This window comes from Anguilla rostrata, chromosome 3 (genome assembly GCF_018555375.3).
Source record: "Anguilla rostrata isolate EN2019 chromosome 3, ASM1855537v3, whole genome shotgun sequence".
NCBI lineage: Eukaryota > Metazoa > Chordata > Actinopteri > Anguilliformes > Anguillidae > Anguilla > Anguilla rostrata.
This window is the reverse complement of record NC_057935.1, coordinates 18,090,926-18,104,619: the sequence shown is the minus strand read 5'-3', so window position 1 is coordinate 18,104,619 and position 13,694 is coordinate 18,090,926. Positions and strand designations below refer to the sequence as shown.

Sequence of the window (13,694 nt, the reverse complement as noted above, 5' to 3'; positions counted from 1 at the left end):
TAATGACATCTCCCCTTGTAATGCTGGAAGTCCCTGTTGACGAAGACCATGTGTTTATGCAGTCTATGACCCAGACACGCATTTGTTACACCTGACAGTGGGTTAACCAAAATGCATCCAAGTGGATCGGCATGTCAGTGCCAAAGGAGCCAAAGTCAAAATCCTCAGAAGAGAAAGGGAAACTACTATCTTAAGATCTTACTGTACTGCTTGATCACCGACAGAACTGCATAGTGTGACCAGTAGTGTGATCAATCCATAGATCAATCACATTTGTAAAAAAAAAAAAATAGAGCAACTGTAGGTGGCAGCATTGGGCTTTGAAGTGCTCGAAAGCACTGAAGGAGACACGTGGACGAGGGGTCAGAGTACAGAGGTCAGAGTGGAGAAAATGGTTGAGCAAGCGGAGATCCGCGTGGTTCGCTGTGGTGGGAGCAAAATAAACTACAGAGAAGCTATAATCACCTATGATTCAAAGTAAGTTTGAATAATAAAAGCGCTCGAACGTTGCACACAACATCTAGACCTAGATTATGTTTACCAGCCAACACGCACCGCTCTGAAGTCAGTTGTTAGCTGAACGCATAGCGTGGTACGTTAGCCGACTACGTTTGTGGATACAAACATGTTTTATCAGAAGTCATGCTTAATCTCCAAATAACTTTATTTGATTTGCAGTGCCTCTTTAGCATTTAGCTATGTTAACGGGGTTGCCAAGTTAACGTTGGTCAATTCTGCTAAACCCCACGACAAAGTTTCTAGCTGTGCTAGGGGCTCTTTGTGTTAACTAGGTACATAGCAGGATAGCTGCATTTCACTAAGTGTTGCAAAGTAAACTGTAAACTGTTGTCAACTAAAAAGTGGGGCTTGTATTGCAATGAAACGTTATATATTCCTCGCTATTTTCTTGTGTTTGTAACGTGAGTAGGCATTGGTCAATTGTCCGTTTATTCAGTAAAAAAACCTTTAGCTGCCGCCCAAAAACGGACATTTAGCCTGTTTAGGAGGAGGCATTCGTTTTTTGTAACTATCCGTTGTGTAGTGGCTTTTGTAATCCCCAGCCATGTAATATACGATGTTGTTTTTATTTATTTATTTTTTATTTTTAAATTTTTGTGCTCTAAATAAGAACACTGGCATTGTAAGCTTGAATACCGGTTAGTTACTCTGAGCACGTGCATTGATGACAGCGGTCTATGATACAAAGGGAAATCAGAGACAATGGTTTTTCTCGCTTTGTTTCAGGTTTTTGCTGTGTGCGTCTGGGGACTCGGTGAAAGTTTACAGCGCAAGTACAGAAGAATGTGTACATATCCTCGAGGGACACACAGACCTAGTCACAGGGCTGGCCTTCAACCCAACCAATCACCTACAGGTCTCTCTTTCTTAAGCTTTCTTCTGAACTCCGCCAGAAATGCTCCTGGCATGATGATATTTTCCAGATCAATACTGGCTTATTACTTTCTTCAGTTGCCCTGTAGACAATTTAAAATATGCTCGAGTACATTTTAAGGACAGTTTTTTCTTGATTTAACATTATTTTCAGTTCAATGGATGCATGTTTGCAGCCTATAATCAATGTTATCCTATTCTACTTGTGAGAAATTATGTTTTTAAAAATCTGCTAAATTAATATGTTCTTATGTGTGTGGTAAATGCATGTCCAGAGCAACTTTCAAGGGTGCAGTTGCAGAACAGCACGGCATAAGATTAAGACAACTGGTTATAAGTACATAACAGCAAATAGCAGTGCAGGCTGCTGATATCCAATGCAGGGGGCAGAGTTTGTGTCAGTTTTGAATTAACATATTTTAAGGCAATATTGTGGTGTTGCTGCTACGGTGTTGTTGGGAGATTTTTGACTTATTTTTTTGTGCAATAGAGTGTATATGGCTGTCTTTTAAGGATGTACCCATGGACTATGCTGTGAAATTCATTTATTTTCTTGACACCCCATTTATTTGGCAAACAACTGCCTGGCACAATTTTGTGCTCTTGTCATTATATTACATTTATATTTAGTTATATGTATACTTTACCTGTATATACCTAAATTTAAGAGAGATTACTTGTCCAGAGTTACTTTAACGCCATAAATTATTTTGCGTTCAATCTGTTTGTGATTGGATATTTGTTAAAGTAATTCAGATGAAGTACTTTGGTCAAGGGTCCTACAGCAGAACCCTACTTGGGAATTGAACCTGCAACCTCAGACGTCCAAGCTGAATTCCTTAATCATGATGTTACTGTCAGCGACACCAACACCTTTTTAATGAGGGAGAGGAAGGAAAAGAAAAGGGTGCCAAAATACTTCTTTACTTGACAACTCTGTGCCCTGCCACCTAATGTCATATTTTTAGCTTAATAGACAATGGAATTCCTCTAAGAATTGGATTGGCTGTGTACAATTACATACTTGGCTTGCTCTTGCTTGCAGGTGTACTCCTGCTCACTAGATGGCACTGTTCGACTGTGGGACTACACAGATGGCATCCTCATTAAGGTACAGTCTTGCATTGCACATGGTTAAATCTGCTGAGGTCACAGCACCCCTGCTTTGTCCACTTATATTGGGATCTTTTTTTCTTGCAGACATTGGTTATTGGATGCAACATCTCAGCCCTGTATGTGGCACAGAAACATGAAGGGGTTGTCTTTCTCATTATCCCCATGGCAAGTGACACAGACTCGGGTGAGCTGATGCACTAAGGCAACCTTGCACAACGCATTTTTAAAACTAACAGTTTGTAAACAGCAATACTTGTGGTTTGCCGGGCCTTTCCAACTATGCAATTGCAAAATCATACATTCCTTTTTTCGGTGAAAGGCTGACTCTCGTGTCTGAGATATTGCAGAGGGAGCCTGTATGAAAGCCTGTAGTCCTCACTCCAAAAACTCTCCTTACCCCAGAGAGCTTCCAGCTGGTAGCTGTACATTTGCCAAAATCTGCGGAACAGGAAGTTGAGGTCAGGGAGCTATCCTCTGTTCTGGCTGATGTCAGTCCCTCCCCCGGAGCCACCTCCTTCGGCAGAGGGGTAGGAGCGCCATTCCACCTAGAATCTAAAAGTTGGACTGGGTAAACAAGTCAAAACAAAGTAAAAATTTTAATTAAACAGCAGTGACTACATTCTAGGAGGGCATTTGCACTCAATACAACTGTCTCCCATTGCACTCAATACAACTGTAAGCCCATATAAGTAATCTCTATGGCTCCTTGTGTTGTTTAGGCTTTTCTCAAGTGTCTCTTATGCTTTTTGTTGTTGCAGGGTGAGTATATTGCCACCGCAGTTGGTCTCCAGCTCTCGGTGTTCTTCTTCAAGAAACAGAAAACGTACAGGTGTGTTTGAGGTCAGAAATACAGTATTTAATTACAAAAAAGTTGTAATTAAATACATGCCTGCTTTAAGTATGTTGGGTTCGGTGTGGGCGTAATACAGTGCATATTGGTTTTAAGCCACTGTGTGGTTAGGTTTTCACCATGTAGCCACATCCTCCTGTTTTGGTAATTGTCCAAAGGTCCTGTAAATTGCCTGTTTTGTTGAATTGCACCAAACTGTTATGAACGTGGACCTTAATTTAACTAATTAAAATGATCTCTTGATTAAAGATTGTGCAAACATCCACTTGCCAGATGACCAAACTCCCTGGCACTCAATGGGAATAGCGAAGTTAAACAGGAAATTACATAGCAGAATGCATCGGTCCTTTGAAGTATAATAAGCATTAGTCATGATCTGGAGTGCAGTACAGTACACAGACATGTATTTATAATGATTAGAAATAACGTACACCCGTCAAATATCAGGAACAGCAGTATTTTAAAACATATTAGCAACCAATTACTGCATAATTATTCAATCACATATCCATTAATTAGCTGAAATAGGTGAATCGTTAGCCTGACATGTCACAGGTCCAATTTGCGTATCCCGATGTACGATGTACAGTGGGGAAAAACAAAGGGATCATGGTACAAATATCAGTATAGGACAGTATAGCAATCTTATACCCAGCAAGCCATTTTTTAAATTCTTTTCTGTTTTTCATTGGTAATTGATTAATGAAACCTTTTTTTTTTCTGGAAAAAATTGCCACGACAATGCTTCAGGTTCTTCCTGAATGCCAGTGATAAGAAAGGGGCGAAGAATGCCTTCACTTGCGTCAGCTGCCACCCGAAAGAGGACTGCATTGCCACAGGCCACCAGGACGGCAAAATCCGCCTATGGTGAGCACCCCGCCAATTGGCTGTGACCGGCACAGCAACAAACCCCACTTCCTGCTGGTCATCAATTTTTATTAATTGACGATGGCTTTATTAACTTTTACTCACTGAAAAAATTACTAGTGTAATTTTGAGTCGCAAGTTACCGAATCTGTAGAGTTATTGGTTAAATATGCAAAAACATGAATGTCTTTTCTGTGGATTTTTAGAAACAACTGTACCACATTACATTGTAGTTGACCCTTATAACTTGTGCTTCAAGCTGCAGTAATTCATGGCTGAGCAGAGCACAGAACCTTGCTAAGAGCGCTTTTCCTCTCAGGAGAAACTTCAATCAGAAGAAGGAGTACACATACTCCACACAGCACTGGCATCACAACGCCGTGTCAGCGCTGGCCTTCACTCCCGAAGGTGAGAAACTTACCTTTGAGAGAGAGCTTTCATGACCTTGGACCTTTTAAGTGCATCACGTGGACGGCGTATATTGTTTATCAAGGTCATTACCGATTCGAAGTTGTTGTGCAAGTATAACTTCATAATATAGGGTGCAACAGCTCTGAATGCAGCTATAGTCTGTTACTGCTTGGAGTTTACCCCTCATAGATAACCCAAGGGAAAAAAGTGCAGACTTCTGCACCTGAATACCAGAAGAAATAACTTAAAAATTACCTGTAAAAAATGTGATTCTTGTTGAAATCTCTGAATTTGTTGAATAGTTACAGTAAACTGACGATATGTTAGCAAGCTGTACATCCGTCCGAACCCATAGCAACTGCCTCCTGCTTGAAGCACGTTTTGAGGGCCCTGTAGAACCGTGAAAGCAGCCATGTTGTTTGATGCCGCGATGCCTCTCTGCGCAGGTACTAACCTGCTGAGCGGAGGAATCGAGTCCGTCCTGGTCCTGTGGCGCTACGGGGCAGAGAGCAAGGACCTGCTGCCGCGTCTGGGCTCGGCCATCGAGCACGTCTCCGTCTCGCCAGACGGGGCGCTGTTCTGCACGTCTCACAGGGATAACAGTAAGGGCGTGGCGCAGCCTCTGTGATCCGGCTGTCTTTGAGTCGTCGTACGCAGCGGTCACTTGTTTTCCGTTAATGTTCTCTGCCAGAGCTTCACGCTTTGCCCTTTCCTGTGTTCACGTGTAAGCGCGTGTTGCTGCCAAACTGAGTTTGTTTTTCTGCTTCGTTCAGAGATTACCATCATCAACAGCAACTTGAAAGTGTCTGCGGTCATACAGGGACTGGTCAAAGGTATGTAGCGCACACATGCAGACCCACACGCCCACTCCAGCGCTTCTGACTGGACCCGGTTTACACAAAGGTTCCTATTTCTCCCGTAGGGGAAGACGTCCGGACTGATTTGATTATCGACCCGCGCACTAAATCCTTAGTGCTTAACGGGAAACCGGGGCACCTGCAGTTCTACTCTCTCCATCACGACAAACAGCTGTACAACGTGAGTTGCGCTCTCAATTGCCGCATAGCTCATTTTAAGCAGGCATAAGGCCGAAACTGAATGGTGTACTGAGGTAAATGTGTTGGGGTCTTCTGTAGGAACGTTGCCCCCTGCTGGTTTTAAAAGGTACAACGGTAGTGCCTGGGATTAAAACCTGTAAACCTGTTGGCTCTCATTCCCGGTGGGCCATACTGCCGCCTACTGAGAGTTGCAGCAGAGCTATATTTTCCAGATGAATTCCAGCTTAATTTTCCCTGCTTAATACAGCTTCTACTGTAGTGAAATATGAGTGCTGTGTCCCGACCCTGTTGATCCCCGGTATGAGATCACTGCTGAGCAGCGTTCCTTCTCTCTGGCTGCAGCTGGACATCGTTCAGCAGGAGTACATCCACCAGTCAGGCCTGGAGCAGTTCGACGTGGTCAAGGCCGCCCTCAACCCCCGCGGCTCCTGGCTGGCCACTGTTGAGGAGCGGAGGGAGAAGACGTCCGAGCTGGAGTCCAGCCTGAAGCTATGGGCCTACAACGAGCAGACCCAGAGGTGCCCTTCACACGCAAAACCCCATTCCCTCCACCCCGAGGCCCGTGTGATCTTGGCAGCTACTCCAACCCTCCCCACCCAACCACACACTCTCAGGCTCTCTCTGATTCAAACTAAAAAATGTATCTTCCTTGAATACGTGGACCCAGAGATCAGCGACATGGAGATGTATACAGTTTGAGTATTTGCAAACCGTGTAATAGTTTTCAGTATCTCTGTTTTAAAGGTTTTGAACTGTGCCTTCATTATGTACGGAGAGAAAATATTCCCACGGCGTGGTCTTGTGACTGTTTGCTGGGAAGGCTTGACTTCTCTTTTTCACACCCCCCACCCCCCATTGAATGAAAAACAACTCTCTCAAAATACAAAAGTAAAGAGGAAATATTCAGCCGTTAAAGGATTAACATGGTGGTTGAATGTGACTCTTGCCCGTTGTCTTTAGACAACTATAACGTCCTTATGAAAGCAAACTACATAGCTAGCTAACGTTAGCTAGCTAGCTATAAATGAATATAGCCAATCAGATATAGTCTAATAGTCCTTAAAAGGCATTCTAATAAGTGAACCTAAATACTTGCATTGTCTTGCCTGTAAGCCAGCGGCGCAAACTGTGGGTCACAAGTTATCCATGGGTCCCCAAATATGATTTAAAATTAGCTATCACGGTAATCTGACTGACAGTAGGGAGGGCAAAACGGAGCTTTAGAATGTCATTTCTTCATTACATTTCTCACAGAAAAGGTAGTTTGTTGCCTTTTTTTAGTTCATTACAGAGGTAATAGAAGTGACAAGAATTAAGTGGTACTGTGCTGTTCGCCTTTACTGATCGCTGTACAAGGTTAATGTGAAGTAGCTAGCACAATCGGACAGCACTAGCCCATAAAAATGTACTTTGAATGGTACTTGCTCAATCGAACGGTAAATCTGAAAAACATTTGATTAGAGTCAGCGGCACCAAAATGTTCTTTCCCAGTAGAAGATTGAATTAAACCTTTTAAAGTTATATATTTTCTGAAACGTTATCGATTCCGCTTGGCCACAGTGAGTGAAACTAGGCGATCTAAGTGTATAGTTTCTATGTAAATTACATCGGAAGGATTCAGCCTTGTTGTTTGCTATCTAAACCACAGCACACTTGTAGCAGGACGGTGTGTCCAGTCAGATTTCTTTACGGGGCGTGGAAAGGGGAGTGGTTACTGTACTTGTGATGCACTAAGTCGATAACTTTCTCAACCGGTTGAAAATAGGACGATAAATTTAAAACGCATATTTCTCGAAAAATGGACATATTTAATACTTTACTCATCGTGTTTCTTCAATGCCTCTTGTGCAAATAGCGCATAAAACCGAGAAAGTGTGAAAACCATTATGTTACTCCTTTAAAAAAAAAATTTAAAAAAAGTTTTTTTTCTCCTTGCTCTTTATTGAAATTTTAATGACTCGGTCTTCATTCCCGGGCAGCTTCGTGCTGAACACCAGCGTCTCGGCCCCCCACGAGGACCGAATTACGGCCATGTGCTTCAGCACGGACGCGGAGACCACCCTGCTGGTGACGGCAGGCAAGGACGGCCACTTCAAAGCCTGGCAGCCGGCCGAAGACTGGGACACGCACCGTGAGTCTGCACCGCCGTATCGCGTATCACCGCCGGTTCGTGTATCATGTGATGCTGAAACCCACTTGCGTCCTGTGAGGCTGTCACACCGACACAGTAACGTTACACGGGCATGTCACGCTTTACTCGTGCAAGTGCCAAAAACAGGGAAGGGAAGTGGGAGTAAATTTGCTGAGTTGTAAGTGTTTGTTTTCGCACTCTTGTCCTCCACTGACCTTGCTACATTTCCCCCCACCCCCCCTGCATCCTTTTCCACTCTACATGTCTTACATTACACTGTACATTACTTTTCGCTGGTGTCCTCCCCATGTTAATTCCACCTCCTTCTCTTAACCTTTCGTCAGGTGATGGGATCTCCTGGTCATGTGACTTTGTGGGCAGCTACCACCATCGGAGTCCCGCAAACTGCTGCTTCTCTGCGGACGGGTCCCTGCTGGCCGTCGGCTTCCAGGAGATTGTCACGGTTTGGAGCCCTGACTCTTGGGAGCTCGTCCTGACGCTGTGCCAGCCTCCCGGGTACATCAGGTGAGCTTTATCTGCCTCATCTCATCTCCTTCACCCAAGCCACTCACAAATACACCGTCTCCTCTCTCAGGCCACACCCATATACACCATCTCCTCCCCCAGGCCACGCCCAAATACACTGTTTCCTCCCTCAGACCACACCCATATACACCGTTTCCTCCCTCAGGCCACACCCATATGCACCTTCTTCTCCATCAGGCCATGCCAAAATACCTAATCTCCTCCTCTTAGGCCACACCCCTATATACCATCTCCTCCCCTCAGGCCATTTCCAAATACCTAATCTTCTCCCCCTGGCCATGCCCACATACATCATCTCCTCACCCCTGGCCATGCCCATTTACATTTTCTCCTTCCACAGACCACGCCTAAGTGCCATGTCTCTTCCCCAGACCACACCCATATATAATCCTCTCCCCCAGGCCACGCCCATATATCTAATCTCCTCCCCCAGACCACACCTATATACTTCACTCCTGCCTTGACCTGGATACCTCCCTCCAGTTCCAGACTGGCTCTTTCTTTTGCCTTAGTTAGGTGAGGAGGAGGAGTGTTTGTGTAGTGCTTCAGGAACTGAACTGAGTGCCTTTCTGGGTTTGGCTCCCAGTTGTTGACACAGCTGTTCTACCCACGAGCAGGGCGATGTCTGAAGTTCCAGGTGTAACCAAGGAGCTATATTTATACTGAAGTCTGCGTACGCTGGAGAGGGCTGCCATAAGTGGATCAGACCCTGAACTAACAGACCAGTCCAGAAACTGACTTGGTCACTCCTTTTCCAGCACATGCAGCTTTTATGCTCTCCTGAAATGAACCCCACTCAACGGCAGCATGGAGTGCCCATTCTAGGTAGTATTAAAGGGTATTAGTGTGCACAGCATATAAGGGTCTTAGATGATTTCCTAGGAAAAGCTGATATGTTCTGTAGTTTCCATTCTCTCATTCTTCTGTCAGCCTTGGATTGAGGATACGAACAGCAGAGGGGTTTTTGTGGAACAGCTTCATTGCATAAGGAGTGGGGGGGGGGGGGGGTAATGGAACAGCCTTATTACACAGACAGCGGAGGGGTGTTAATGGGACAGCCTTATTACTCAAACAGTGCCGGAGTTCTAATGACACACCTTTATTAAACCGACATTGGTTTTTGCTGTGGTTTTTGCTGTGCTGGAAGGCTATCAAGTTAAAAATTGAGTAAGGCTCAACTTGCTTGCACCTGTTTAATAGCGAGGTAGCCACCATTTTCCCCGCTTACCTCTAGACATGTTAAGTAACTGAACTGAACTTAATTGGAGTTTTGGCCCATGAGAAGGGTCTTGCTGATAATCTTGTGAGGTATGTGGTTGGGAAGGGAATGAGGCGGTGGTTAATTGATGTGGGGGAGGGGGATTTGACCCAGTAAGGGGCTGAAAGAGACTCCTTTGATCCTTCAGGGACCTTTGTTTCGGGAGACTGAGCTGTTCCAAGTACCTGCTCGGTACCACCTCCAAAAACCTCCTCTGCTGCTGGGACATCCTCACATGCTCACGTAAGAGTTTGACTTTACTGAACTTCGCATCTGTCGAACCTGTGTGTGCGTGTGTGCGTGCGTGCCTGCGTGTGTGCCTGCGTGCCTGCGTGCCTGCGTGCCTGCGTGCCTGCGTGCCTGCGTGCGTGCCTGCGTGCGTGCGTGCGCGAGAGTGAGAGTGTACCTCTGAATGAGCGAGTGTAGAAAAGTGTTTCACACCCCCTCTTCTCCTCTCCGTCCCGACAGTGAAGTGGAGCACCAGCATGGATGTGACTGTGCTCCAGGCTGACCCACTGTCTGAGAACGTGGCTGCCTTCTGCTACACGTCCGGAAATACAGACTGTGAGTGTTAAAGCCTCATCTTTCTGAGAGGAGCTGATAAGGATGGGGGGCTGGGGCCTCCAGACATGATGCCTTGATACTGCTCACGCCGCTCTTGACTTTGCAAGGCTAAAAAACATGTCTTTTTTAGTTGTTCATTTTCTTTGTTGTCGATTGAGACAATCTCTCGCCAAATAAAGACAGGCTTTCAAAACTTTGACATGCATTAGAATTTTAGTAGTTGAAATGATGACCATGTTCCTGTATTTACAAAATGCATGTGGGGGTGTAAAGATCCATTTTAGACAGCAGTTTACATGTATTGACATTTGTAGTGTTGCCATAGTGCTTTGTGCAAAGTGGGGCATGAGTGCTTCATCGCTGAAAGACTGATACCCTCTTTCTCCTCTCCTTCAGTGTTTGTGTTTAAGCCCAGTGAGCCGCGCCCACTTTACTCCCAGAAGGCCGTGTGCCCTGGTAAAGTGCACCGTGCGGTCTTTGCTCCACGGGAGAGGGCACTAGAGAGCTGTGAGGAGCGCGCCCAGTGGCTCAACCGATCCCAGTTGTATTTCATGACGGAGCACATGGTATTCACGCATTTACTTGTAATGTTTTTACCCCTTTTTTTTTTTCTTGCCAGTGTGGAATGCCCTGTCTTATTTATCGTTTCTGCCACCACTGCTGTGAATTTGCTGAAGAGCATGTGCCGGTTCTGCTTCAGCCTTATGGGGCTGTCAGCCACAGTAGGCATTGGGACAATCCAAATTTGATACCAGGCCATGGGGCCCATCCATGCACTAGAAGCCTGCCACCAAAACTGGCGTTTTTGGGTAGCCATATGCCAGAGGTCATAACAATAGCAAAATCTGCTAATTTAATATGATGCACAGTATGATGCAACTGATGGAATTGCTGCTCAATTAATCTCTGTAATTACCGCAGTATCAGGAGCTCTAATTTGTTTTTTTTAAATCTGTTTAAGGATTTAATGACATTCAGCACAAAGTCCGAGGAGGATAAGATAATGGCTTCAAGGCAGCAGGTACGAGTTCTCTCAAAGAGGGTCCTGTTTCTGAAATGGTTCATTTTACTGTTAGGATGGTTGCCGTAACCCTGATGATGCAGAAAAGATGTTTTGTTTCAATGACAGTTGAGTGATAATGCAATTAAGCTATGTAATGAGATCAACTACCTTGGTCATTGTATCACAGACAATTTAACAGATGAAAGGGATATTTATAGAGAATATCGCAAATTACATGCACAGGCTATCATGTTGATACGCAAATTTCATAGGTGCACAGTTCATGTAAAAACTTTCTGTACGCCCCTGTAATACTACTCACCTGTGGTGTACCTACACAAAAGGCTGTATGCAGAAACTTAAAGTGGCTAACAATGATGCAATGTGGATGTTACTTCATGTGCTAAGTTTCAGTGCTAGCCAGATGTTTGTTAATATTGGAATACCTACCTGTCAAACAGTTAAAAGAAATGCCATATATACATTTGTGTGTCATTTGTTGAGTCATAGAATAGCATAATTGAGGTGGGTACTAATCAATCCTGTGAAGAGCTGTGTTCAATTCAACTCAAACATGTGGTGGCACTAGCGTAGGAGCTCTTATGTAAACCCTTTGTGTCATAATTGAAGCCACTAATTTATTGTAACCCATCTGTCATTGTTGTGTTTTTTTCCTGCTATGGATCTCTTTTTAGATGAGTCTGAAATAAAAAGCTGAATGACTCACTCCCTATTTATTTCCCTGAACACCCTATTTTACCTGATCCTCTCATGTTTCTAGCTTGTGATCGATGACAGTGTTGCCATGACGCCGTTCTACCTGTTGCTGGGGAAACATCGGCAGCAGCAACATGAGAAGCAGAGCTCACTGACGACTCCAATGACGACGAGAGTCCAGCTTCCACAAGGGTCAAGTGCCATTAGAGAGGTCAGTAATCTAACATCTGCTGCTGTCACTGGGAACCACTTCTGACTTGCGGTAAACAAACACTATAAGATTATTATAGTGTGCTTGTCTTCTTTAGATAAAGCTTTTATTGCAGAGATCTGGTGGACTCGTGAGTCTGAATTCAAGCAACATTTGCTCTTGAGCTTGACTTAAGTCTTACATTTTCTTTTACTAACTCAGTTTGGAGCCAAACTGTTTGTGAAGAAAAAAAAAGAAGACTACTTTTGATTGCGAGTCAGAGTTATAGAACAAGTGTTGATTGGCTGTTACCTGTTTTTGTGCTAAACGTTTAATTTGAATTTGATGTTTTAGACGGGCTTAAAGGGGATGTTTTTCTCTCGTTTTAGTTGCTGCACACCCCAGCCCATGTCCTGCCTTCTGCCTCTGTCCTTTGCACCATGTTTGTGAACTCTCTCCTCATCTCTAACACCGGAGTCGGGTAAGACTGCTGAGTCACAGGCTAAGCCCATGAAAGCGTAGCTGGAAATGTAGAATACGCTTGAGCGTATAATGTAACTGCTGGAAAGGGGCCAATCGGTGTCAGCTATGCCTTTGGAGAGCTCTTAAAATTTCCCCTAGTCATGTTTTGGGTTTGGCTACAGCCCAACAAAGATATGTTTGAACTGAAAAAACCACACCCTGAGTAAGCACCGCGTCTCTTTGTCACAATGCATCAGATTTTTCCACCCAATTATGACTAGTAGTATAATAGCGATGCATATTTTTTCATATCATTGCCTGAATAAATTCTGATTGGCTGATAACAATGCATATATATCATATGTACTGTGATATATACCAGGCCTAGAAATAATACAGCTATATTTTCATCTGTACTGCACAGGTTCAGGTTTACTTATTTAATGCTACTGTGTAATGGTGATGTTTCAGCCAGGAACTGACGCTGATTGCAGGCCTTAGTTTGCTATGCTGCTTAGTGTGGTGCTGTAGTGGGGTGAGATTTCTGACAAAAATACTTCTGCTATTAGAGACGGAAGTGAGGCCAAAGAAGAGGAAATGGAGAGCGAGCCGGAGGAAGATACCGACTCCGAAGAGGAAATGGACTCTCGTGACTCCCGGCCGGCCCGTGCGAACGAGATCTGCGCAGAAGAAGTTTCGCCGACCGTCTCCAAAGCCCAAGAGAGGCAGCTGAAGACAGCGCGAAAAACGGACTATAGCTGGCTCTGCAGCTCCCTGTTCTCCTCGCTGTGACTGCGCTGAAAGCACCTTTACCCCCCAGTCTTCATTTTGTATTTGTCTTTTGTTTGAATGAAATAATAAACTTTTTTTTTTTTGGTTTAAATTTTGAACGCATCTCAGTTTTTGTGCATGTGTGGATGCTGTGTGTGTTCGTGGGAGCTTCGTGGTTCGTGGAGTTCGTGGGTGTTTTTGGCATTACCTGCAAGTGTGTGACATGGGGTGCTCCAAATAATGAGCTACTACCACCACAGACAAGTATTTTTTATATGTGCCTTTTGTGTACATGATTAGTGTGCATTCATAACTGTACGTTTGTGTGTGTGTGTGTGTGAGGTGGAATTGAAGTTAT

General features: G+C 44.4%; 1 protein-coding gene across 1 annotated transcript; it reads left to right on the top strand.

The window, feature by feature from the left end:
• The first annotated feature begins 320 nt into the window (after positions 1 to 320).
• Positions 321 to 13,448, top strand: wdr75 (WD repeat domain 75). The gene is made up of 21 exons (XM_064326603.1): positions 321 to 477; positions 1,246 to 1,375; positions 2,438 to 2,503; positions 2,593 to 2,692; positions 2,911 to 3,035; positions 3,267 to 3,337; positions 4,109 to 4,225; positions 4,545 to 4,633; positions 5,083 to 5,238; positions 5,410 to 5,469; positions 5,559 to 5,674; positions 6,037 to 6,212; positions 7,674 to 7,825; positions 8,170 to 8,350; positions 9,778 to 9,872; positions 10,098 to 10,193; positions 10,590 to 10,759; positions 11,155 to 11,214; positions 11,978 to 12,124; positions 12,493 to 12,584; positions 13,135 to 13,448. Exons 1-21 carry the CDS (start codon positions 392 to 394, stop codon positions 13,355 to 13,357), a joined length of 2,508 nt encoding a protein of 835 aa, XP_064182673.1. The 5' UTR covers positions 321 to 391; the 3' UTR covers positions 13,358 to 13,448.
• The last annotated feature ends 246 nt before the right edge of the window (positions 13,449 to 13,694 follow it).

What these genes read in the sequence shown, in the direction of transcription:
- wdr75 (XM_064326603.1), top strand. Translation starts at nt 392, where the DNA reads ATGGTTGAGCAAGCGGAGATCCGCGTGGTTCGCTGTGGTGGGAGCAAA. An exon ending in ATAATCACCTATGATTCAAA is followed by an intron (nt 478 to 1,245) that starts GTAAGTTTGAAT and finishes GCTTTGTTTCAG; the next exon opens with GTTTTTGCTGTGTGCGTCTG. An exon ending in GGTCAAGTGCCATTAGAGAG is followed by an intron (nt 12,125 to 12,492) that starts GTCAGTAATCTA and finishes CTCTCGTTTTAG; the next exon opens with TTGCTGCACACCCCAGCCCA.